Raw genomic sequence first — 26,396 nt, 5'->3', positions numbered from 1 at the left:
TGCTTAAGAACCCAATTTAATAAGATTTACAAGTTGACACGTACAAAAAAAAGAAAAACCAAACCTTACAATGTATAAGTCATGTCAAGACTAGGGGTGGAATCTAGAATGCAGAGAGACCCCCGGCGTGGTGGAGATCTGATGGTAATTCCCACTGATTCTCTACATCTTGGCCTATTGAATAAACACAACCAAAGCCCGAAACGGAGGCTAAGACTGAAGAGCTACCCAGACCTAACCTGTTCCCTCCTCAAGTCTTGCTGCTCCAGGAAGAGTGGAACTGAAAGAAGGGGAGAGACTAAGAACCTAAGAGAGTGGAGCCTCCGACACAGTGGCAGGGCCTTCACGGAGGTCCGATGACCGTGCGTCCCCTGCCTGCCCGTGACCCAGTACCCGCCGTGTCTGCAAGCTGGGCTGGCCCCTGGTGACAGGGACGGGTGGGGGAGGCAGAGGGGCACCTTGGGGAGACTTGCTGCTTTGCCCCCGCTGCCACCCTGCCCTGAATCACCACTGCAGGGGCCCGATGTCAGCCCCCAGCTCCTCCTCCTCCTCCTCTTCCTCCTTCAGCTGGAAGGGTTTCACTGGCCACTTGACCCTGACGGTGGGCTCCACGTGGTCCTGCAGCCGGTGCCGCTTCATGTGGGCATTTCGACTCTTGATCTTATCGAATACCCTGTGGAGGCACCAGAGAACATGGGGATCAGAGCAGGGGAGGTGGGAGGGGGCACCCTGAGAGGATGGAGTGGGCTGAGGGCAGGCGGTGGGGGCGCCTCCAGGGAGCCCAGTACCTCTCACACTCCCGGCAGGGAAAGGCGCCCTGGCCCTCCACGCTCCCTGGTGCCTCCGGGCTCTGCTTGGGGCCAGCGCTTGGGCTGGAGTTGAGGATGGAGTCCCTCCTGTAACTCTTCGTCTTTATCTTTAGTTCGGGGGTTGGACGGTGGCTGGGTCTCTCCCGAGGACTGCAAGTGACCTGCAGGGGTGGGCAGAGATGACAAAAAGGTGCTCAGCCACCCCCTCACCCTGCTAAGGGACCAGCACAGATCCAGAGCCCATGGGAACATCGCCTATGGGAAGCCCCGCCCGGCACCGATGGACACCAGGCCTCTGGATCGGGCTGAACTCCAAACACCCTGCCCTGGGACCCCCTACCTTGGCTTCCGTCCTGTCTACTTCATCTGGCTCCCTCCTGACCCTCTTTTCTGGCCCTGGGGCTCGGCTGCAGTCAAACTTGATCATTTTTTTCCAGATGTAATAATACTCGACACACTGGGCTACGGTCTTTGTCTGGATCTGATAGGGGAAGACAGAGGCGGCTATGGACAACGCCTCAGGAGCAGTAGTGAGTGTGGCCTCGAAGCCCTAAAGCCCCTCCCCCTCAGGGGGCCAGCTGACACTTTTTGAAAGCCCTCCTGAACTCTCTCCCCCTATGGCTTGCAGGGCCCCTTTGCTAAAGGGGCAGAGAATCACAGACTCCTTCCGAGGGGTGAGGGGCTCAGAGGAAACCACCAGAGCCCACACCAGCTAAGCTCTGAAGGCTCTGGGCAACAGGGCCGGCCCAGGAACCCTTCCCTCCGGGGATATGTACACGGAGGTACACATTCACTGTGACACCACGTGGAGCCATGTGTCTACTGACTGGGACTAATTAAAGCAGAGCACCCTCATGCAGTGGGTACCTCACGGCCTCTGCGACAGCTGGGAAGGGCCCTACAGTACTGAGGGACGAGGCCCACAAGAGGACACACAATGGGATGTCCTTAGTGACCCAGTGGTTAAGAATCTGCCTGCCAATGCAGGGGATACGGGTTCGATCCCTGGTCCGGGAAGATTCCACATGCTGGGGAGCAGCTAAGCCCACGCACCCTAGAGCCGGAGCTCTACAATGAGAGAAACCACTGTAATGAGAAGCCCACAAACTGCAGCTGGAGAAAGCCCACGCACAACAAAGAAGGCCGCGGTGCAGCCCAAAATGAACAGTCTTTAAAAAGAGAAGGGGACACACAATGGAATACTCCTCAGCAATAAACGGATGAATTACTGGCACACACGACAGCGTGGATGAATCTCAAAACCGTTATGCTGAATGTAAGAAGTCAGACAAAGCAGATCACGTGCTGTGTGATTACTCCATTTCTATAAAACTCTAGAAAATGCAAACTAATTTACAGTGGCAGCAGGCAGACAAGAGTTGATGGCAGGAAGGAGAGGTTACAAAGGCGCAGGAGGGAACTTTTGACCCCATGGACTGTAGCCCGCCAGGCTCCTCTGTCCAGGGTATTTTTCAGGCAAGTATACTGGCGTGGTTGCCATTCCCCCCTCCAGGGGACTTTCCCCGACCCAGGGATCGAACCCGAGTTTCCTGTGTCTGCTGCGCTGGCAGGTGGGTTCTTTACCTGCTGAGCCACCGGGGATACGTTCGTCAAAGCATCAGATCTTACACTTTGATTATGTGCAGTTTTGTGGACAAGTTTTTTAAAAAAAGAGCAAAATAATCAGTGGGATATCAAATATATGATCTCATCGTTTTTCGAGAAAGTGTACACATGTGTGTAAACTGTACGGACAGTAAATGCCTGTCAGGTTACAGTCAGAAGTAGGACAGTGGGGTGGGGCCTGGAGGGCTTTATTTTGAACACGGGCTTCTTTTCTGTACTGTTTGGGGCTGTTCTCAGCGATGGCTTTTTAAAGTTGTCAGTCATTCACAGCAGGAGCAGAGGGTTGCACCTGACAGGCCCCATGGCTCTAGCACCTCAGTGGGGTGAGGGCACCCTGTGTATGCCAGCCTGCCGCGTGCACCTTACCGTCTTGTGTATCAAGTTAAAGTCCTTCTTGTGGGCACAGAATGCCTTCTTAAAGAGCCTCTTCTCCATGGGGGTCCAGACGTCTGAACCTAGCAAGAAACAGCCGGGGGGCATGTCTTCCTCTGGACCACAGTCACGGCCCCTCCTTCAGGCTGCCGTGACCTGGCACCGATTAGATGCCAGGATCTCTGCTAAGCCCCTTTCTTGCTTGGTCTCCTACAATCCTCACAAACCCTTAGCAGGTAGGGGCTATTACCATCTCCACTTGATAGATGCCACAACTGAGGCATCCACTGGTTACGTGACTCACCCAAGGGCAGGTGGACTCCAGGGCTGGAGTGCCTGCCCCCAGCCCTCCCTGGCATCTCCTTCCCGGCCAGGCAGAGCCCAGGAGGGAATAAGTGGAAAGAAGGTAGGAACCAGCTAGAGAACAGCGCCCATGGAGTCCCCGGGAGAGAGGACAGGCCCTCCTGGGAAGGCAGGTGAGACCCCGAGAGAACACCAAGAGGCACGTGCAGAGACCGCCATGGAAACTGGCCCTCGGGGGCCTCAGCCAGGCCCACACCACGCCAGCAGTCATGCTCCACTCACCTGTGTAGCGGTAGTTGGCCAGAGGGTGAGTTCGCGGCTTCTGGGGTCCTCTGAGTAAGAGGGTCTCCAGGGCAACCTGGAACAGAGGAGTGGGGAGTGACTCTGAGCAAGGGGAGGTGGAGGCCCGCCTTCATCCTTTCATTCATTTGGAAACCCTGTGCAGCCTGCCCTAAAGCCACGCTCACCCCAGGGCCACTCCCAGTCAGCCCACCTGCTCACCCACCCCGGCCTGCACCTCACCTGGACGTCGCCCTGGGCTTCATGCAGGCAGTGCAATGCCAGCTCCAGGTTGGTGCCCCCGCCGGGCATCACGCTGGAGCAGGCCAGGTTGCAGAGCTCCGTTACTGTTTCCAGGAGGGGAGGGAGCGGAGACACAGAGGGTCAGTGAGAGCCAGGGAGGAGGCCTCCCTGAGGGCACCGGTTAGGGTGGGAGAAGCTCCTTGTCATCACCTCCCTCTAATAAAGGCAGGCTGAGGGAAGGGAGGGACCTAGAGGAAGGGCTAGAACCCTGCTCCTGGCATCTGCTCTATGCAGCCTGCCGGGTACCGGGTACCGGGTGAGAGGGGAGGTGGACCAGGGACCAAAGGCGGGAGCAGTACTGTGCTGAAGGCTGCCCCTGTCTCCCTCCTCACCCCCCACCCCTGCACACTGCTTCTTGGTCAGGGTGGGAACTGGGAGGAGAAACTCCCTGGAGATAGAGGAGGGCCCTTGGGACCCTGGCCCCAAGGTCTCGGCCACCTCTGTCCTGCGTTTCCGGGTTGCTCATCATATCTCCCCACGGCTTCCAGACCAGAGAAGCAACGTGCTCGTCAATCCCAGCCAGAGATCTGTCCTGGAGCTCTGGAATTTCAGCCTGAAACCGGCTTCCTATGTTGATGTGTCTGAAACGAGGCCACACCCACAGGCTTACAAGACATACATGCAGTGTGTGACCAAGATGAGAAGTAAAGCAGAGACGCTCTGGGAGCCCTGGCCCTGCTCTGTGGACGCCCTCTGCCATCTTTCAGACACACGGAGTGTCCGTTACCCCGACAGACACACGCACGCGTTCCAGAAACCTCCTGAGGGACACTCAATTCCTTCCTCCGATTTTATCTCCAGGTTTCAGGCCTCAGCCGTCTGGGGTCTAGGACAGGGGAGGTGTGTGCTGTTATCTGGCCTGCTTCTATATCCAAGGTCACCTCCATCTAGCTACCGTCCACGGCCCTGCACGAGTGTCTCACCGTGCCATCGACAGTTCTACCCAGAACCCCAGGGTGCTGGGCCTTCCGTCCTCAGGGAGCCAACTATGGTATGTCTGGACAGACAGAATGCTGGGGGGACGGCCGGAGAAGTCCAGCACTTCTCTCCTGGAGGGGCTCGGCACCTCGACCTGGTTTCCCCGGGATGAAGGTACCGACAAAGCCACACGGGAATGCACAGAGGGAAGAGCGCCCCTGTTTTGGAAGGACCCTCAGGTTCTAAGACTGTCCCAACTCACGGTTCAATGCTGATCTTCGTGTCGTCCTTCACCACACAGATGCCGAAAGAGTCATCCAGGGGATCTGGAAAACACGTAAAGAAGAGCCTCAAAAAGGCTAGCTACAATTGACCTGTGAGGCCCTTTCTGATTGCCTTTCTAGAGCAGCTAAAAGCAGGTTCTTTAAGATTTCATGGTATAGACCCACTACTGTGGGGATACTGTATATAAAATAGAAAATCAACAAGGACCTACTGGACTTCCCTGGTGATCCAGTGGTTAAGAATCCACCTTGCAATGCAGGGGACACGGGTTCGATCCCTGATCTGGGAAGATCCCACATGCCACGTGCGCCACAACTACCGAGCCAGCGTGTTGCAACTTCTGAAGTGCGTGTGCCCAGGGCCCGAGCTCCGCAACGAGAGAAGCCACCGCAATGAGAAGCCTGCACACCACAACTACAGAGCAGACCCCGCTCGCCACTGGAGAAAGCCCGCGTGCAGCAATGAGGACCCAGCACAGTCCAAAAATCAAAACAGAGCAAAAACACCCAAGGACCTACTGTACAGCACAGAGAACCACACTCAGTGATCTGTGAGAACCTCTATGGGAAAAGAATCTGAAAAAGAATAGATAAGTGAATAACCAAACCACTTCTGCTGAACACCTGAAACTAACACAACATGGTAAATAATTATACTCCAATTAAAGAAACTATACTCCAATATAAAATAAAATGTAAGAAAAAAAAAAGACTGCACGGTATGGAATTATCTCAAAAATTAAAAGTAGAACTATCGTATGGTCCAGCAATCCCACTTCTGGGTATTCATCCAAAAGAATTGCAGTCAAGATCTCAAAAAGACATCTGAACTCCCATGTCCACTCCAGCACTATTCACAGTAGCCAAGATGTGGAAAAAACCTCAATGTCCCCTGACGGGTAACTACATAAAGGAAACGTGGTATGTACCTACAATGGAATACTATTTAGCCTTAAAAAAGGAAATTCTGCAATATGCAATAGCACAGTGAACTTTCGTACAGTGCTCGTGGAAATGTAAAATGACCGTTTTGGAAACAGTCTGGCAGTACCTTAAACAGTTACCCTATGGACCAGCAATTCCACTCTGAGGCATACACCCAAGAGAAATCAGAACTTAGGTACAACAAAAACTGATCCCTAAGGGTTCTTAACCAGTGGTCTTTGCAATAGCCAAGGGACAAAAACAGCCCAAATGCTCATCAACTCATGAGTGGATAAACAAAAGGTCACCCGTCCAGACAATGGAGTATCATTCATCCATAAAAACAATGAAGCCCTGATGCATACTACAACAGGGGTGAACCCTGCAAACATTACTCCAAGTGAATAAACCAGAAACAAACTGTCATGTATCGTAGGACAATTCTATGAAATGTCTAGAGAAGGCAGACACAGAGAGAGAGAAAGTAGACCGGTAGGTGAGTGGTGCCAGGCTGAGGAGCTGGGGGGCTCTGGGGCCTGTGTGTAACTGCTCGTGGACACAGCACATCTCCTGGGGAGATGGAACGTGCTTAGGATCAGACTGTGTGATGGGTGCACAACCCTATGAATGTTCTCACAAACACTGTCCACTTTAAATGGGTGGTTCATATGATCTGTGAATTATATCTCAGCAAAGCTGTTTAAAAATTACTCAAAAGACCGGGCAGAAGGGTGGCTAGGTTAAATGGCCTCTGTTTTCTTTCTGCCTACAAAATTACAAGCACCTAGAAGGCTGCTGGTCCCAGATGGTCCTAGGATAGTTCTGAATAGCAACAGGATCCCCAGACCGACGCAGCCATAGGCCAGGGAGAACGGGACCGCATGCTACCAGAGGTGGGGGGTCTGGCCTGTCGCGGGCCCACCGGAGGGGGGTGGGGATCAGCCTCACTCACTGAGCATGGTGCTGATGAGCCTGTTGGGGCTGGCCTGAGCAGACGTGGAACAGAGTGTGTTGAAATAGAGCCCCGAGCCCTCCCGGATAGGGCTGAGCATGGGTGGTGGCGTGTAGGGCGAGCACTGGAACAGCCCCTTCAGGAGGCGGTCCACCAGGAACACGGGGGAGCGCAGGCGGCTCTGGTAACAACCCCCCGGGCCCGGCTGCCCGAACGTGCGGGGTGGAGGAGGGGTGAACAGCGTCTTGGGCTGGGGGCGCTTCTTCCGCTTTCGGTGCTGGCCGTTTTCCTTGCAGTTTCTTTCGTCCTCGTCTTTCTCCTGTCCCTGGACAAAAAGAGGCTTCAGAACCCCGAGGGGTCACCTGAGGCCACCTGCCCCAAGCTCAGTCCTCAAGATGGCAGGAGAGCGGGACAGGTAGCGACCACAGAGACACGTGCCCGGCCTGGCCGTGCCCACAGCCCTCAGCAGAGGAGGCCGGGCAGGGCCACCACGCCTGTGCCAGACCGCAGACCCTGAGCTGGGCGGTGTGCGAAGCTGGAGCCTTCTTGTGCACCCACACCCCCAAGGAGAGGCCCTCCCTCAGACCATTTTGGAAACTTGCTGATCGCTCGACTCACTACGTTCTCTCTCACCTCCATACAATCTGCACCCCCCACCTCCCGTCTTACTCCTTCTCATCTTCCAGACCTCAGCTCTAACACCGCCTCCTCAGGCTGGTCTCTGGTGCCCCCTTGGGGCTCCAACAGCTCCCTTGGCTCTCCCAGCCCAGCCCAGCCCACTATGGGTGTCACTGTCTAGGGATGGGGGCTCTCCACTCCACTGGCCCGGAGCCCCAGGAGACAGGCTGCTGTGGTTGCTGCAGTGTCCCCAGTGCAGGGTCAGACACAGAGGAAGTCCAGTGGAGGGTGAATGAATGAACGAATTCGAAACTGAGCTATTCCAGAGTTAGGAGTTTGGGGCTTTTCTCACGGCTCCCACTGGCAGGTGGAAAGTGGCAGGATGGAGGTGGACTGATCAGCACCCACCTTGCTCCCTGGGGGGTGGTTTGCTGGGGCCACAGGCACTGACACAGGGACCCCCAAAGAGGCTGTGGTTGGGTTGTCCAGGCACTTTCTGGCTCCCAGGGGACTCTGCCCATCCCCCTCTGGCCTCAGCACCTGTCTTGAGGGCTTGCAAAACTCCATGCCAAACACCTGCCCAGAGAAGAGACAGCCCTTTAAAGGAAAGAGCAGGCTGGGAGCAAGGGCCCCTCCAGAGTAGCACCACCCTGGCTCCCAGCCCCCAGCCAGGCCCCCCCACCTTCCCCCAACTCCGGCGAGCTGAACGCAGCCTCATGCCCCTTCACCTGTGGATCCTGCTTCCCTCGAGGTGATGGCCACTGGTCGCTGTGAAAACACATGTGGCTGTTCAGCCCCTTCTCTGTATAGAACATCTGGCTGCAGTTCTTGCAAACGTAAGTGCTCCTTGGCTCTGCCCAGTCTGTGGGTCCCCTGTTGTGCTGGTGACTGTGGGGAGATGTGTCAGGAGGGAGGGAAGGGAGAATGGGGCTCCATCCCCAAGCCCGGATACACTGACAACTCTGGGTGAACTGAAGGAACTGAGACGATGCCCCGAGTCCCCACGGCCTGGTGCTCGCCCCCTGGGCTGGCAGATCAAAGCCACCAGGGGACTCCCGAGGGGCTGAGCTCCCCAGACGGGGCAGGGAGGGGCTCCTGCACTTACCAGCCACCGGCCACGTTCTCCTCCATCGGGTGGGGGAGCCGGTATATATTTCCACCCTGAAGATGAAAACACACCTGAGCCAATGCATCAGAAATGAGGTGCAGGAGTGAAAGCTGTGAGATGCTTAGAATAAAACACGGGTGTAATTGTTAGTGACCCTGGAGTAGGCCACGGTTTCCTGGGTGACTCCAAAACCAAAGACAGAACAAGTCAGCAAAACTTAAACCTTATTTAAAAAAAACAACAAAAAACTTAAACCTTCTGTGCTTCAAAGGATACCATCAAGAATTGAAAAGTCACAGGCTTCAAAAACAAACTTATGGTTACCAAAGGGGAAAGGTGGCGAGAGGGAGTTTGGGATTAACAGAAACACACGACTATATACAAAACAGGTAATCAACAAGGACCTACTGTATAGCACAGAGAACTCTACTCAGTATTCTGTAATAACCTACATGGGAAAAGAACCTGAAAAATAATGGATATCTGTACACGTATGACTGAATCACTTTGCTGTACACCTGAAACCAACGCAACATTGTAAATCAACTTTAATATAAACTAAAATTTAAAAAAAGTGAAAATACAGAATGGGAGAAAAAGAGTTGCAAATCATGTATCTGGTAAGGGTCTTGTATCTGTAATACATAAAGAATTCTCACAGCTCAAGAGTAATAACACAAACCAACTTAAAAATGGGCAAAGTCTCTGAGTAGACAGTTAACCAAAGAGGATGTATCAATAGCCAATAAGCACATAAAAAGACGCTCAAGACTGTTAGCCATCAGGGAAATGCAAATCAAGCCATAATGAGGTATCGCTTCCCACCCACTAAGGTGGCTGCATTAGAAGAAAACAACTGGACAATAACAAGTGTTGGTAAGAAGCTGGAGCCCTCAGACTCTGAATGGGAAGGTAAAACGGTTTTTGGAAAAGTCTGGCAGTTTCTGAAATAGAGAGGATTACCCTATAACCCAGCAATTCTGTGTTATTTCCCAAGAGAAATGAAAATGTATGTCTAAACAGTAACAATAGCGAATGTTCACGGCAGCACTATCACAATGGCCAAGAAGTGACAGCAACCCAGATGTCCAAAGCTGATACATGGACACACAACATATGGTGTATTCGTACAATGGACGATTCCTGAGCAATACAAAGGAAAGAAGTTCTGATCCATGCTACAATATGGATGAACTCTGAGAACATCGTACCAAGTGGAAGAAGCAAACCACACAGAAGGCCACACAGTGTATGATTCCACTCATAGGAAGTGTCCGAGACAGGCAGAGCCATGGAGACAGAAGGTGGACTCCTGATTGCCAGGGGCTGGGAGGGATGGAGAGCCTGCGCTAGACAACTAAGGGTATGGGGTGTCTTTTGGGGGTGATGAAAGTATTTAGGCAAAGAGCAATGACAGGTGCACAACCTTGTAAACACACTAAAAAACCATTGGTACATTTTTAAATGGTGAATTAGGGACTTGCTGGTGCTCCAGTGGTTAAGACTGCACGCTTCCAATGCAGGGGGCACGGATTCAACCCCTGGTCAGGGAGCTAACATCCCACATGCCTCGCGGTCAAAATAAAATAACAAAATATAAAACTGAAAACTTAATCTCAAAAAATAAAAAAAATCGTGAGTGAGATAGCATGTAAATATTAAAGCTGTCAAAAAAAAAAAAAAAAAAGAGGATGAGATAGCTGCGGCCTGACAGGAAGGATGCTGAACCTCAGAACGTCAGCAGGAGGAGTGGCCGCGCCCTCTACTCCTGGGACCTCGCGGGCGCCACGTGGGAGGACCTGAGCGCTCCACGAGGGCAGACCGGCGCAGGGCCAAGTCAGACCTGTGACTCACAACCAGAAGGGACACGGCATTTCACACAGCAATGTCAAGGGCCAAGGAGCTCTACCTTTACATCCTCTGAAGACGTGAAGGAGGCAAATCCACAAGGAAGCGAGAGGGAGAAAGAAAGCAGACAGAAAACGTGTAGTGAAGCAACATGACACAAAGTGTCTCTCCCAACTCAAAAGCCCTGTTTTGTGTGTGTGTGCTGGGGTGGGGGTGGGGGGATGATGGGAGGGACCACCTCTTCTCTGAACCCTCCCTCCCCCTCTCTGTACAATTGCATCTGAGGATTCGCTGAGGTTAAATAAGGTGCCTGGACAAATTAGAAACCCAGAAATGGGTACTGACAAGACTCTGCCTCCTGTATGGTTAGGACTGTGAGATGGACCCAGTACCTGGATCCTGCTGAATATCGTCAGTTTGGACTTGGAGTCCCGGGAGGGGTCTGCTGGAGGTCCGGCCGACGAGAAGGAGGCCATGGCCACCTGACTCGGGGAAGCTGCACAGCACATATCCATTTTCACCTTCTCCTTCCGGAAGCCTGAAAAGCGCTGTGCTCTGGAATTGCCAGAGAAGAGCCTGTAGCCTCCACCCCGGGAGCAGGTTGGGCCCTTTTCGGCTTTCGTGGCTCCGGAAGCTATGCCATTCTCGACCTGCGTCTGCTTCCCTGGGAGATGGGTTCCAGATGGCTCGTCCCCTCCTAACTGAGCCTGACGCAGACCCCCAGGGGAGAAGACGTCCCCCAGGTCCACGGTCCCTTTTGAGGATCTCAACTGCTTGGCCAGAGAAGAGATGTCTGGGTTCCCGGGAGGGTCCAGGGATGCTGCTGTGAGGGCCAGTGGAGCGGCAGCCACTTTTGGTCCACCCTTTGCATCCCGGCTCATGCTGCTGGGTGAGGCCTCTCTGGGAAAAGTGGATGTGGATTTTCTTCGGCGGGCTGGGGAGCCCTCTGGCTCAGGGTTCATGGGGCCGGCATGGAGAGAGTCAACAGTGGGCGTCAGAGATGGGGGCTGCTGTGGCCATGGCCCCTGTAGCGGCTTCAGGGGGACCTGCTTGCCATCGGGAGTGGGGAGCTGGGAGGAGGCGGTGGCCACCTGGGCATGGGAGAGGATCCGCTGGGACTTGGTGATCATCTGGAGCACCTGCATCTGCTCATGGCTCACCAGGGACTCCTGCGACTTCAGGAAGAGCTGCCGGAAGAGTGGTGTGGCATCCGACGAGAGGCTGCTGGGCTTCGAGCCAGGGTCCTGCGAGCCAGGGTCCCCAGGTTTTGGCCACCGGAAGGAGTCGCAGTCAAACTTGCTCTTCTTGGGAGCCCAGCAGTCATCATCCCCACTGGCACTGGCAAATCTGGGGTCCCCCGAGGCCTCCCCTGGAGCCTTCAGGAGCGTGGGAGGGAAGGGCGGCACGTCCTCTGCGCCAGGCCCCAGGCCAGCCGAGGGCTCCCCCACCGGGGAGGCGCTGCTGAGCCCAGGGCCAGGCTCAGAGCCCTCCCGGGACGGTGGCTTACGGACAACAAACATACTGTTCCCTTTGCTCTTGGGGCAGCCCGACGGGTTCTGGAGCCACTGGAAATTGTGGCCTGATGGCTGGGAGCCAGAGGTGGGGACGGTCTGGCCGCCGGAGAGAGGCAGGCGGGGGGGCAGAGGGGCGTCCTCAGGCCAGCCCCCCAGGGGGGAAGGGAGCTGGAGCAGCTCGAGCGCGGCTGGGTCGGGGCCGCTGCTCTCCACTGCCTGCGAGTGGATGGCCGTGAGCACGGCAGCGGCAGGCTCCTTCCGTGGGGGCCTTGGCTCCTCCAGAACATCAGGGACCAGGGTCCCCGGGGCGCTGGCTGGGCTGCAGCAGGAGGACCCTGAGGAGGATGGGCAGGAGCAGGCCACGCTCCTCCCCTCGCCGCAGTCTGCAGGCCCAGCCGGCCCCGGGGAAGGGATCTTGTGGTGGACGATGCTGTTCACGAGGCAGCGCAGGAGGTCTCGGTTGGGCAGGAGGGGGCCGGGGGACCTCAGGCCGGATGCGCCGGGCTGGCCCGCCACCTCGGGCGCATGGGGCGAGTCCCCACAGGCCTCCTCCTCTGGGGCCACCTCCTTGAGGATGCACAGACCGTGCTGGACCTCGTAGTGCCGGCGCAGCGAGCGGTAGTCACAGTAGCTCTTGCTGCAGCCCTGCTCGATGCACACAAAGGGCTTGGTCTTCTGGTGGGTAAGCATGTGTCCAGTCCTGGAAGCACACGAGGACGGGGTTTGGGGAGTCTCGGCACGGGTCGCCTATTGCCGGACCCCAAGCACGTCCCCAGGGGCCGGCAGGGCAGAAAATGGGCTCAGACCCCATGAGGAAAGACCCCCCACTACGGTCAAAGTCATCTGGAAGGGGGGCTCTTTCCCTCACCCTTAAGCAAGCCCCTAATCAGAGAAAAAAATCATGAGAGTCAAGTCAGAGTTCCCCAAAGCAACACCAGTCTCCACAGTTGCTCCCTGAGGACTTGGGCTCAGCTGGCAAGTGAGTTTAGAAAAAACACTGTTTACTTCTTGGATGTTCATAGTAGCAAAGTGAAAAGCCACAGAGTAGATAAGGCGAACCTGTTTAACTTCCCACATCTCTCCAAGTCATTTACCCACAGAATCACTTTTTTTCAAAGGGCCCCCCTTTTAGCATCCCTGAGAACCAGAGTTCGGACAATGCACGCGAGGAAGGGTTAACTTGGGGGTGCTCCTTATTTGAACAAAGGACTCTTTGCCTTCCCATAGGATTCCTCTAGAGAGCTACCGGTGATCCCCATCGCAAAACAAAAAGAAAAAAATTACAAATGCCCAATTAGTAAAGACTCTCTAGAAAACAGCCAAATTTGCCTGTATTTCTGCAAATATGAATGAATACAAATGTGTTATATTTGTATCACACTTGTATCTACATTAATTTATCATAGAAATAAGCAAATGGGTAAATCACCCTCTGGGTTCCCAGCAGCCCTACTCTGGATGGTTCTAATAAACGTGGCACAATAAATTAAAAAAATTCTCCCCCTAAAGGTGGACCCTTAGCTTCCATCTGAGGGAGGCAGCAGAGAAGGGATCAAGAGACCCATTTTCTAGCCCTAACTGTCGCCATCCTGTGACATGAGCAAATTACTTCCCATCCCTGGCGGGGGGGCGGGGGGCAGCAGAGAATCAAAGCGGGATTTGCTGACGCTCTGTGAAGGCTGTGCTCCTCAGTTCTCAGCCATGTCAGACTCTTTGTGACCCCATGGACTGTAGCCCATCAGGCTCCTTTGTCCATAGGATTTTCCTAGCAAGAATACTGGAGTGGGTAGCGTTCCCTCCTCCAGGGGATCTTCCCGACCCAGGGATTGAACCCACGTCTCTTGCATTGGCAAGTGGATTCTCTACCGCTGTCTCTCCTGGCAAGCCTGGGCATGCTATCAAAAGGTGAAGGATCATCCTTCCCACTTACAAGTCTTTTCGTTTGAAAGTCTGTCTTTCCTTCCTCAGTAGCAAGAAAACCTTATCATTTCTAAGACATGAAGAACAAAGGGAATTCTGCTCTTATACTGGGCTTGCTTTTTAAAATCAAGAATTAAAAAAAAGGGAGAGTGAACATTCCAGACATTTCATAGCCTCTCAAAGCCTCTTATCCCAACACATACCCATCACGGAGCACAAATCCATTCTCTTCAGGCACCTGCTTCAAATCTTTCTGCGCAGAGTTAGCCCAATTCCCTCCAGGACAAAACTCCCCCTGGGGTGTGTCTTTAAACCACAGGGGCCCGTCTGCCAATTGCAGCGGCACTCTCCTCACTGGAGTGGATTTGGCGGCTGGGGCTGTGTGGGCCCAGCCCCCGGAACCCTGGCAGCTCAAGGAGAATAGTCTGCATCTGAGCACAGGTTACACACACCTGGGGACCTCGACAGGGAAGGGGTGCGGGTTGATGGGCAGAGATGCTAAAGACCCAGGCGCGCCCCCAGCCCCGTGGCAGACATCCCGCCCCGACCCCCACGCACAGGTGGTCCTGCCGCTTGAAGGCCTTGCTGCAGATCCTGCACACGTGCTTCCTCTCCTGGCTGTGTGTCAGGTAGTGCTTGCTCAGGGAGCTGGCGCTGCTGAACACCTTCCCGCAGAGGCTGCAGTCCAGGAGCGTGTTCTGTGGGGAGCTGTGCTGCCGCTTGCCTTTCCGCGCGCTCCCCGAGGTGGCCCGGCCGCCTTCATCCGCCTCTTTGGGCACCTTGAGCGTGCCCAGCCCCAGGTCTAGACAGAGGGAGAAGGCACAGGCTCTAGACCTCCGGGGACCTCCACAGCCCACCAGGCCCGGGCCCCAGGGGCACAGTCTCACCTTGTAAGGATGTCTGAGCCTCGGGATCTACATACTCCTCCAGCAGCTTCATGGAGTCACTGTCCTTCCTTGAGTACAGGGACAGGGTGTCCAGGTTGTCCTCCAGCACCTCGCTGGGCGCGTCGGGTGCCGGGAAGCTGGGGTCCAGCTCCAGACCTCTCAGGCCGCAGTAGAGCAGGTCCTGCGTGCCAGGCCCCAGGTCCCGGTTGAGCGCGTCGCTGCAGGCGAGCGCCTGGCTCTCGGGAAACGAAGGGAGGTGCATCTCGGAGGGCAGGGCGCCCTCATCCCCGAGGCTGTACTGGTCCATGGCTCTTCACCACCAGGGCTCGGCCAAGGGCTACTCTCCAGACAGGCAGGGCTGTGTGCTGAAGTCGGGGAGGAGACAGCAGGTCTTGATGGTGTCTAATTCCTGAGAACGAACGAGGAAGAATCACAGTTACGAGAAGGCAACAGGCACGGTGGACAGAGTGTGGACTTGGGAATTCACACAGACGCGTATTGGGGTCTGTTCTCTGCCACTCAGCAGCCATGTGACGTTGGGCAGTCACTCAAGCACCATGAGCCCTAGTTTCCTCATCTGTAAATTCAGCATAAGAGTATCTCCATCGTGGGACTGTCATAAGGAATAAATTAGAAAGGTTTTGGTGACATGTTGGATTGAACTAACCTCTTTCTCCAACTATAAACTCATGAGATACAAGACAATTTTTAGTACAGAGCCAGGCTCAAGAGACAGGTAAGACGCCAGGTGCCAGCAACAATGAGGAAACCCAAAGCCAGAGGTGTGAGTTGGCCCATGAGTGGGCCCAAGGTGAAGCCAGTCTCTGATACGGGGCCCAGAGCTATCCTCCAATATGGCGTCCACCAGTGAGTGACACGTGGTGATGAAGCACTTGAAATGTGGCCCCAAACTGAGACCTGCTGTGAGTGTAATTTACACACTGGATTTGGAAGACTCAGTACCAAAAATAACCCATTTTCACACTGATTACACGTTGAAATGGAAGCATTTTGGATCTACTGGCTTAGATATATTAACACTAATTTCACCTACCTATTTTTATTTTCTAACATGGCTATGAGATTACTTTAAATTATATTATCTGGCTCATATTATATTTCTATTAAAGAACACTATCCTGGAGGCTGTAGCAAACAGATGGAAGAGGAAACAGGGCCTTGAGTTCACAGGGAAGAGCTGAGGCCCTGGAAGAGTCAAGCCAGTCACAGGAAAAATAAATAAATTGAAAGGAAACCCCTATGCACAAGCCTAGAGAGGCATTCCAAGAACCAGTTAACAATAGGATGAGAGACAACAAAACCTAGTACAGAAAAGAGGAAGACACAAGGCGCAGGGGTGCTTTTAAAAGAAAGAAACGAAACTTCTAGAAATACAAGGTGCTAACTCAGAACTCGCCCAGAGCAGAGTGGAAATGGAGCAGGCGTTTGTCAATAACATGCAAGGCAAGGAACTAGCTGCTGCAGCTGGGGGCAAAGGGTATTCAACTGAGGCTGACCACAGACACTGCTGAGGCCGGGAGAAGAGCTGGAGAGGGAGATGCTTTGGGGAAAAGGGCTTCGCAAGACTTCTGCACTGGTGTGTGTGCTAAGTTACTTTAGTCGTGTCTCTTTGTGACCCCACAGACTGTAGTCCACAAGGCTCCTCTGTCCATACTCTCCCAGGCAAGAATACTGGAGCGGGTTGCCATGCCCTCCTCCAGGGGATCTTCCCGACCTGGGGATCGAACCCATGTCTCCTACGACTCCTGCACTGCAGGTGGATTCTTTACCGCTGAGCCACCAGGGAAGTCCTTCTGCACTGGTAGTTTCTTACAAAGCTAAACATAAACATGGTCTCACCATACGATCCAGCCATCCCATTCCTAGATATCCATCCCAACGAGCCAAAACCTTATAGCATCTTTATTCATGACTGCCCCAAACAGGAAGTAACCAAAGATGTGTCTCAATAGGGGAGTGGATAAACTGTGGTTAGTCATATAATGGGATATCATCCACCAATAAAAAGCCAGGAACGAGTAAGCTACAAAAAGACATGGAAGAAAGAAGCTGAAATGTGTATCGCTAAGTGAAAGAAGCCAGTCTGAAAAGACAGTACATTATATGATTCCAACTACACGATATTCTGGAAAAGGCAAAACTATAAAGAGATGTTAAGGTGATCTATGGCGGCCAGGGTTCGGGGGTAGAAAAGAGGGATAAATAGATGAAGCACAGGAGGGATTTTCGGAGGAGCAAAGCTATTCTGTAGGGCATTGTAACGGGAGATACATCAATGTAAGTCAAAACCTACAGAGCTAAACAACACACGGAGTGGGCCCTAAGGCAAACCGTGGACTTCTGCTGATTTAAAACAAAACAAAACAAAACCTTTTACATATTCCATATTCCAAGGAATCTAGAAGGCTGCATGCCCAGGGCAGGACAGTGCTCAGAAAAGGCCTGAGAAGGCTCTAGCTGTCACCTCTGGCTGACCTGGGTTCTGTGCAAGCAGGAAGTGAAGGTGAAAGCAGAATTGTGACCTGCCTGCTGAACGTCAAAGGCCTGTCTCAACTCGCACCCAGAGCCCAGCTGCAAAGACTGCGGGTTGTCTGAGGTGGGGTTTGTTTGGTTGTATTCCCTTTGGACAACGGAAGGGAATCTGTCAAATCTGTCAACTAACAGAAGAGAGACTTCACTGACCACACACAACCAAAAATACAGTCTTTATAAAAATAGCCCAGAAAAGTCACTAAACAATTACAACACACAGTGGGCATCAGCAAAGCCTGGAATGGGGGATCTGATTACCAGTCACCACATTATAATGTGCAAAATGTCCAGTTTTTCAACAAAAAAATTAGGACACATACCGACAAAGTATGGAGAAGGCCATCCATTGCCTATGAATGGCCTCAAATAATATGCAGCCTTTTCCGCCTGGCTTCTTTCACTAAGCAGAGCATTTCTGAGTTTGATCCCTCCTGGGGAACGAATCATTACTTTATTTCCGTTTATGGATGAACACTATTCCACTGTCTGGATTTTCTCCATCCATTCATCTGTGGGTGGGTATTTGGGTTGGTCTGAGCTATCAAGAGTGATTCTGACCATAGTGAGACATTTAATAAACACTTGACTCACTGATAACAAATGGAGTTGATCCTAGAAAGACTGGAGCTTGGGTCTAGTTTCCTAGGCCGTAGGTGTCTGTTGTTTTTAAACTTTTCATAATGCAATGTAACAGAACAGTTGCACCCTCAACGCGCGAGCATCACACTACGTGTCCACCTGTGTGTCTGTGTAAGTAGCCTACTGAGGGCCCTCGAATTAAGTAAGGCTCAGTGTAGGTCAGAAATCCTGCACCAGACCTCAGGGATCCAAGTGAGTCTCAGAATTCAGAATCTGGGGTGGGGGAGGTTAGAAAGGTAAATTAATGCATATGCCACATGATGAGCAACCCCCGGGGGGGTACCTTGACCACTTGGGCTTCCCTTGTAGCTCAGTTGGTAAAGAATCTGCCTGCTATGCAGGAGAACCGGGTTCGATCCCTGGGTCAGGAAGATCCCCTGGAGAAGGAAATGGCAACCCACTCCAGTATTGTTTCCTGGAGAATCCCATGGACGGAGGAGCCTGGCAGGCTACAGTCAATGGGGTCGCAAGAGCTGGACAAGACTTAGCGACTAAACCACCACCACCACACCTTGACCACTGAGAGTAAATGAAATAAAAACTGTGAAGAGCAATGTGTGAGTTCAGGTATGGCCACCAAATGAGGCTGCAGCCATCTCAGCATTCTCAGAGCTTTGGGGACTCTAAACTGCAGACAAGAGAATGTGGATTACAGAGGTTTATCTTCCAGGACAAAGGGGATTTCTCTGCCAGTTCCAAAGCTGCTTCTGCAGGGCTGCTATAAAGCGTTCTCAGCACTCCAAGGGGAAAAAAAACCATTGCCTTTACCTCCCATCAATAAAAAACGAGGGAATGATACAAAACATAAAGCATTATCTCAAAGAAACAGAAAGCACTATTTTACAAAGTCAAATGGTAAACATTTTCTCCTTGTTAGACATCACACTAAGTGCTCTACGTTTATGAATTCGCTCTCCACAACATCCCAGAGGTTGGTTCTATTATTACTTCCCCCCTCCTTTTTTTTTTTTCCACTTTCATTTAACAGAGAGGAAAAGGGACTCGGAGCAAGTAACTCATTTGTCAAGTCACACACATAACTGGGAGTTGAACCAGATCTTAAACCCAGATGTTTGGACTTTAGAGCTTGTGTTCTTACCTGCTATACAATACTGATTCTCTGTAAGTTAAACTATAGATGGTACTGCACCAATTATACTAGAAAATACGAAAGGTGCAGGATGCGGGTGGGGCGGGAAACAGGCTACCTCTCTGATTTCCCCAATGCCCAGTAGCCTACCTTCCAACATACTGGTACAGTCCATGTAACAAATTGATCTGGTTGCAACCTTGGGCAGGCATGCAAGAAGTCCAAAGGCCATGCTTTGATATCCACATCCTTTTCCAGAAAGTAAAGCAAACCCCAACTCAACCAATATTGAACTTACTCTTGTTCTGTCAACAAATAATTCAATTCAACAAGTTTTAGCACCTGCTAGGCAGAGAGCTCCCTCCTAGGCCCTGTAGGGCAGCGTGTCTTGTCCTTTGGAGACATTCCCAAATGTCCAACTACTCTTTCCAAGAGTTCTGTTATTTTGTGCTTTCGTTTTGAGAACCTAAAAGAAGAACATCGGTATATATGGATTACTGGATTACCACTTTTTCACCTAGGGCATGTGCAAGAGTGTGCTCAGTTATGTCTGACTCTTCACAACCCCATGGACTGAAGCCTGCCAGGTTCCTCTGTCACGGGATTTTCCAGGCAAGAATACTGGAGTGGGTTGACATTTCCTTCTCCAGGGGATCTTCCCAACCCAGGGATGGAACCTGCGTCTCCTGCACTGACAGTTGGATTCTTTATCACCGCGCCACTTGGGAAGCCCCTGATCACCTGTACTACTATCATTTGGTTTCAATGCCCCAGGGTAGGTTTATAATTGCACTAACACCAGTAATGCCCAATGGGACAACTTAAATTGCTGCAGGCTAATGAGAAGAGGACAGAGGTGGATTTGGCTCATGATAACGCTTTTGGGCTCAACTAAAGCCAACAGACATCATGGTACAAGTGGAGGTTTTGCTGCTGTTGCAACTGAGAAAAGGGATAGGCGATCTGAGACACCACAGGGCCTGGTAAACCCAAAAGGGCCGGGTGTGGTAGTCTGCAAAAGTCTTTGTCTCAAGGAAGCAGTTAAGTTTTGGTAAAATAGTATCCCTCTCATTAAATTAACATTTGTAATATGAGTTACATTAGTTTGGTTGCTTTGTTTGTACTTAATTTGCAAGCTGACTTTGGCTCTAAGGTGGCATAAGAGCTGTAAGCTTTAGGAACTTGTACACTTTATCATCACTTAAGCTTTGTTCATTAGTTTAAAAAAAAATGAAAACAACACTGGGGATCCAAAGCAATTTTAATTTTTGCCTTTTAAAAAGGCCCGTCATTCCACAACTGGTGGGAGTAAGAAGACAAAGGGAGTCTCCTGTGAAATGCTACCACCTCTGGGGAAAGTAACCCACTATAAGATTTTAGACTGCAGCCATAAATCCACAACTAACTAGGTAAATAACATCCACAGCAGCTCTGTTTGGTGGGGAGGGAGGGAACAATCTGAATGTCTACAAAGATGTTTTATTTAGTCCACAGTCAATTTCATTATTTTTCAATTAGTTATCAGGTTGAAAAATCTGTTGGAGTTCTTTCGGACAGAGTGAAAATGAAATGTGAAATTGCTGGTGCTCAGTCTTGACTCCGCGATCCCATGGACTGTAGCTCACCAGGCTCCTGCGTTCATGGGCTTTCCCCCAGGCAAGAATACTGGAGTGGGTTGCCATTTCCTTCTCCAGGGGATCTTCCTGACCCAGGGATCGAACCTGCGTCACTTGTGTCTCCTGCACTGACAGGCGGATTCTTTACCTCTGCATCACCTAGGTTTCTCTTTGGGGCAGATAATCATGGTCTGAAAGAACTTTCTGCACCGGTGGCATGTTCTAAATCTGCACTGTCCAGGAGAAGGCAATGGCACCCCACTCCAGTACTCTTGCCTGGAAAATTCCATGGACGGAGGAGCCTAGTCGGCTGCAGTCTATGGGGTCGCTAGGGGTCGGTCACGACTGAGCGGCTTCACTTTCACTTTTCACTTTCATGCATTGGAGAAGGAAATGGCAGCCCACTCCAGTATTCTTGCCTGGAGAATCCCAGGGATGGGGGAGCCCAGTGGGCTGCCGTCTATGGGGTCGCAGAGTCGGACACGACTGAAGCGACTTAGCAGCAGCAGCAGCAGCAGTGAATTTTGGCTGATATTTCCTTTTTTATGAATAACTAAGAAGACAATAAAGGAAATGTGTTAGAAAAAAAAAAAAAGAAATGTCATGTGTTGTAATATAAGTATGTTGGGAAAACATGATTTGCAAAGGTATTGTCTAATCTATCTATGTAAAACAATAAAAGTTGATTATGACTGTTAAAAAAATAAATAAATAAATCTGCACTGTCCAGTGACAAGCACTGGGCACGTGTAGCTAACAAGCAGCTAGAAATGTGGCTGGTGCAACTGACAGATTATGTTGTTTTATTTAATTTTAATTAAATTAGCTACAAGTGGCTAATCCCTGTCACATGAGACACTGCATTAAGAGAATGTTTTCCAACTTCTACCTAAAAACCTGGGGGAAAAAATCTGATGCTCTGTCAACGCCAAGTCTACAAAGCAACTGGCTGGAGCTGAGAAACCACAACTGCCTTTCTTTATCTATTTATTTTCTATTTTTTTGTCTATGCCATGCAGCATATGAGATCTTGGTTTCCCCGACCAGGGGTCGAACCCATGCCCCCTGCAGTGGGAGCATAGTCTTAACCACTGGACCACCAGGGAAGTCCTCACAGCTGCCTTTAGACACAGTGCACTCGCCAGTTTGCCAGAGTCCCCACCACTCCCTAGTTGCTCACAGCCTCCCACCCCACTCATTTACCTGCCTGCCAGGCTCCTCCAAAGAGGGCCTGGCAAGACATCCATATATATATATATATATATTTTATGTTTATTTATTTGGCTGTGCTGAGTCTTAGTTGTAGCATGCAGGATCTTTTTTTCTTTTCTGGTTGTGGCATTCGAACTTCTAGTTACGGCATGTAGGATCTAGTTCCCTAACCAGGGACCGAACCTGGGCCCCCCGCACTGGGAGCGCAGAGTCTTGGCCACCGGACCACCACACACTGGACCATTCAGGTGTCCCTAGACACCTGAATTTACAATGGTTGACTTGTGCAGTTTCCCTTGACCACTTTCTCTCCACTCGGCTTTATCAAACGAAACCCTTCAAAATCAGACCAAAACAGCCCCTCCACTTTGGACAATACTCCCAACATAATTAAGTCAGAGATTATTTCTCCCTCAACAGAACTCCGATAAGCGATTGTCTGACAATCCAGTTAACACTTAACTCAAAAGACTTTGGAATTTAATTCTCTCTCAGGTTCCCCCAGACTATAAGCTCTAGCATGACTTCCAACTCTGCCTCGCGTGTCTGTATTTCTCACAGCATCTTGCTGGGCACAGAACTCTGATCAAAGGAGCTCTCAGCATCCCTTTCCTTGATGAGTGACAGGATCCCACTGTGCCACCTCCTGTCCTCATTGAAAAGTCCTAACCTGCTAGTGTGCCAGCCTTCCCCTTCTCCCCCTGCCCAAGAGCCACCTCCTCTTTCTCTCTCTGCATCGGGGTCACCAGGGAGAAAGTGAGCATGTCTGGGTCACATCAGGTTGTTGGGAGCTGGAAGACAGGAGAGACTTCCAGCTTTTACCCTACCTACACCAATTCTTTTTTATTTTCCCACACCAAACACTGCTGTACACTGTAGGCCTATTCTATTTAACCTACACAGTGTTTTTAAAAATTAGATCAGCCACATTTTTTTATGTTTCGCAGGAAAGATTTCAATTAGATATGTGACTTTCTGGCTTCTCTTGAAAATGGTTAGATTTGATATTCCCTGATAGTTAACAGTAGGATACAGTGAGGGATAAGTGGCTTCCCAGGTGACTCAGTGGTAAAGAATCCACCTGCCAATGCAGGAGATGCAAGAGACACGGGTTAGATACTTGGGTCAGGAAGATTCCCTGGGCTAGCAAATGGCAACCCCCTCCAGTATTCTTGCCTGGAGAATCCCGCGGACAGAGGAGCCTGCCGGGCTACAGTCCATGGGGTGGCAAGAGTTAGACATGACTAAATGACCGTGCATGCACACATGAGGGACAATGGCCATCTTCCTGCCTGGCCCCCACGATCATCAGCATTATAATAATAATGGTAGTAGCAAACGTTTACTGAAGATTTATCATGTTCCAGCCTCTACTGCAAGCACGTATATATCATTTAATTCCCACAGCGTCCCTAGAGGCATAAACTATATTATTAACCCTTTTATGATGAGGTAAATAAAAGTCCAGAAAAGTTAAGTAACTTGTCCCAAATCAAAGTTAGGATTCAACCCCGGGATGTCTGACTCCAAAGCCCTTCAAAGCCCACTTCACCATTCCAATGTGCTGTGCTTCCACACTCGATGCTGGGACTCCCGCCCTATATTTTGCACTTACATTCTTAAGTTGAACAATCTAGGAAAAATCTTCCTCTAGCTATGTAACCAATATAATTTTAACTATAAAGTTAACTCCTTTCCACTGATTGTTCGTTGGAAAAGAGAAAGACATCGAGGAATCAGAAGGCTATGATTGCACTTGCCAGAGTGAATTCTTACACAGAATTAACTACATGAAGAGACATCAAAGTTTCTCACTCCACAAGCTGATCCCAGCAGAAAATGCAGATAATCATTAAAATCTAGAACATTTTCACAGTGAGGACAATGAGAGGACCCCTGAGGTCCTCAAGCGTCTTTTGGGGAGTCTGTAAGGTTAAAACTATTTTCATAATAATGTTTACATGTAATCTGCCTTTCTTATTCTCAGCGAAACTTTAGAGGATTTATCTCAAGAGGCTGCATGTGGAAGCAGATATAAGACACCATATGACTCTAAAAATGTAAAACAATGCCACTTTTCTCACTAAATGTTTTGTTTTCTGAAATAAGAGTGCCAATTAGGTTAACATATAATGGGTTTACTATTGCTATTTTTAAATGAATTCATATTTTAAAAATTTATTAGTTTAAGCTCCTAATACAGCAAATATCAGCAGATGTAAGTTCTTCAGCCACCTGCCGCAAAGAGTCGACTCACTGGAAAAGACCGTGATGCTGGGAAAATCGAAGGCAAAGAAGGGGGTGGCAGAGGATGAGATGGTTGGATGGCATCAATGACTCAATGGACATGAATTTGAACAAACACCAGGAGATAGTGTAGGACACAAACGCCCGGTGTGCTGCAGTCCATAGGGTCACAAAACACTGGACACAATTTAGCAACTAAACAACAACAGTTCACATGCACGAAAACACCCTAGGTGGGGTCTTCAATCATTTTTAAGTGTAAAGGGCTCCGAAGACAAAAAAGTTTGAGAACTGCTGCTCTGAAGGCAAAAAGTCCAGCACTTATGCATGGCCCAAATAGATATATATCTGTGTATGTGTATCTAACCTAAATCCCAAATTCCAAACTGATGGCCAGCAAACACGTTTTGCAAGGGTCCCACACTGTATTTAAAAACTTGTTAAATTGGTTCTCAACATCTACCGATCAAAAGATTTCACATAAAGACAGCGTTATGGTTTATTCTCAAAAAAACAAAACAAAACAAAAACTTCTGGCAACACTGCCCTGACATTTCTACTTGGCCATTTCCACTGGCTGGCATCACTAGATGGGGAACACATCTTTGTTTCTCCACACTCTGGACCTTTACCTGCCCATCCCCGTTAGGCTCTACATTGCTGAGCTAAAGAAGAAAAAAAGATTGCTTTGCAATAAATAATGAAACATACATCAATCTAATAAACGTCTGCATTCCTCCAGATCAGTCAAAATGTACAATAAGGGATCCTTTTCCTTATCTGACCTCCTAAAGCAGCAACTTCTGTAATGGTTTCACCAGTGATAGAGACCCTTGGACCGATCAGAAACCCTTCTGAGAAAAAGGAATCCATCTGAAAATGGAGATATTCTCCAACAAGTGCAAAGGAAGGAAACTCACCAGGAGGAGGAGTGAGTGAATCAATCCCCAGGGAACAGGGGGGCCCAGTTTAGGCCCCACAGGGAAAGGGGTTCCGGTGACAGTCAGATCATTGGCTATTTCTTCCTGGAACGCTGGATAGTAAATTCAGGACCCTCATTCAACTTCTTCTGCCCTGAAAGCAGGTGGTGGAAAGGAAGGGGCTGTCACAATCTGGGTCCCCAAAGAAGCAAGGGCACAGGTGTGAAACTGGGGGCAACCGGCAATTTTTGGAAGAAAGAAAGCAATACTAAACTGGGGAGATCTAGGTAGGAAAACGGATTTTGATGTTCAAGGAGTTATTTTTTCTTTCTTTCCTTATTTTCCTCCCCTTGGGACAGAACCTGGAGAGCTTTGCTGGGAGAAGGCTAACTGAGGTGGAACAGGTGATGAAAAGGGGTTTTTGTTGGGATGGCTGGGGAAGAGAGTTGGAAAAAAATATATTAGACAAGAGAGAAAACGGAAGGACTGAGTTGGTTTGTTATTAATGGAAAGATATTCCAAACAGGGGGACTCATGGTGGGAAGAAAGAATTTGTGCTGGAAAGTGATCCTCGATGGAGGAAAAAAAATTTTTTTGCTAGAGGAAGTTCCTAAGAGGAGGGGGAGGGGCGCAATCAAGGCGTCTAGGCGGGCTTCTTGGTTTTGCTGGAAGATCCGAAATAAAAACAAATCTGGGTCCTCTAAAGTGGGGATCTTTGGGAGGAAAGCAGATTTTTTTAGCACCAGGGCCTGGAAAAGCGGAGGGCAAATGCAAGGCCGAGATGCAGAAAGTGCGGAGGTCGGGTAGGGCCCGCGGCGCGAGCTGGGGAGCTGCGAGGGGGCAGTTGGGGCCTGGGGGGCGGGGTAGGAAAGAAAAGGGGGTGCAGTGAGCCAGGGGCCTCTGAGGAGAGTCTTCTCCAAGGGGGAAGGGGCTGCGGGGATGCAGCGGGGCCCCGGGCTGTTGGGGTGCAGAAGGTGCGTGCGTGACGCGGGGTGAGGGGCGCTCGCCGCGCCTGCTGCCCCTCTTGAAAGGGAGCTAGGCCCCCGTAAAAAAGAAACATATAAACGAATTAGATTTTAAAAGGGGGAGGGGTTGGCGAATGAGGAAGGGGCGGGAAAGGGCGGGGTAGGGAGGAAGGGGAGGGGGCAGGGGCAGCAGCAACCGGGTTTTACCCGCCCCGGGGGCTCGCGCGCCGGGCCTCGCGCCTCGCGGGCATCCCAGCGGCCCCCTGTCTGCCCCCGCGCCGCCCGCCAGCCGGGCGCGCACGCGCAGCCGGGCGCGCCCCTGGAGCGCCCAGCTCCCCCGCGGCGCGGGCGCGCGTACGTGGCCGCGGGCCGTCTCGCGCCGCCCAGAGCGGCCTCGCCCGCGCCTCGCGCCGCCCGGGCTCCCGGCGCGTGGCGCCCGGCCGCGCAGTCTCGGCTACTATTCGGCAGTCGCCGAGGGGGCGGGGCCAC

At 51.2% G+C, this 26,396-nt stretch overlaps 1 protein-coding gene across 44 annotated transcripts; it reads right to left on the bottom strand.

Annotated features, from left to right (window-relative positions):
• ZNF541 (zinc finger protein 541) lies at positions 1–26,396 on the bottom strand. 44 transcript variants are annotated; one of them, XM_081515445.1, is made up of 19 exons: positions 26,115–26,206; positions 24,943–25,096; positions 19,290–19,413; positions 19,098–19,196; positions 14,666–15,074; positions 14,337–14,580; positions 10,737–12,558; positions 8,494–8,549; positions 8,117–8,276; positions 7,797–7,964; positions 6,771–7,095; positions 4,873–4,936; positions 4,131–4,273; positions 3,633–3,736; positions 3,393–3,468; positions 2,802–2,890; positions 1,150–1,290; positions 789–970; positions 1–673 (listed from the first exon to the last, which is right to left on the bottom strand). In XM_081515445.1, the coding sequence occupies exons 5-19, from the start codon at positions 14,970–14,972 to the stop codon at positions 505–507; spliced, it is 4,050 nt and encodes a 1,349-aa protein (XP_081371571.1). In that variant the 5' UTR covers positions 14,973–15,074; positions 19,098–19,196; positions 19,290–19,413; positions 24,943–25,096; positions 26,115–26,206; the 3' UTR covers positions 1–504. The 44 variants fall into 44 exon arrangements, with proteins under 44 accessions (XP_081371571.1, XP_081371577.1, XP_081371570.1 ...); XM_081515451.1 differs by having other exon boundaries at positions 6,771–7,089; XM_081515444.1 differs by having other exon boundaries at positions 25,217–26,121.

This window comes from Giraffa tippelskirchi, chromosome 7 (assembly GCF_054371585.1).
Source record: "Giraffa tippelskirchi isolate mGirTip1 chromosome 7, T2T-mGirTip1v1.2.pri, whole genome shotgun sequence".
Classification (NCBI taxonomy): domain Eukaryota; kingdom Metazoa; phylum Chordata; class Mammalia; order Artiodactyla; family Giraffidae; genus Giraffa; species Giraffa tippelskirchi.
This window is presented reverse-complemented; position numbering and strand designations above follow the sequence as displayed.

Bases quoted from the DNA above. Each gene is read 5' to 3' on its own strand.
- ZNF541 (XM_081515452.1), bottom strand. From the start codon at position 14,972: ATGGACCAGTACAGCCTCGGGGATGAGGGCGCCCTGCCCTCCGAGATG. The intron at 12,559-14,336 runs GTGCGTGGGGGT...GTGTGCTTCCAG, and splicing joins TTCAAGCGGCAGGACCACCT to GACTGGACACATGCTTACCC. The intron at 8,550-10,736 runs GTACTGGGTCCA...TTTCATCTTCAG, and splicing joins CGATATTCAGCAGGATCCAG to GGTGGAAATATATACCGGCT.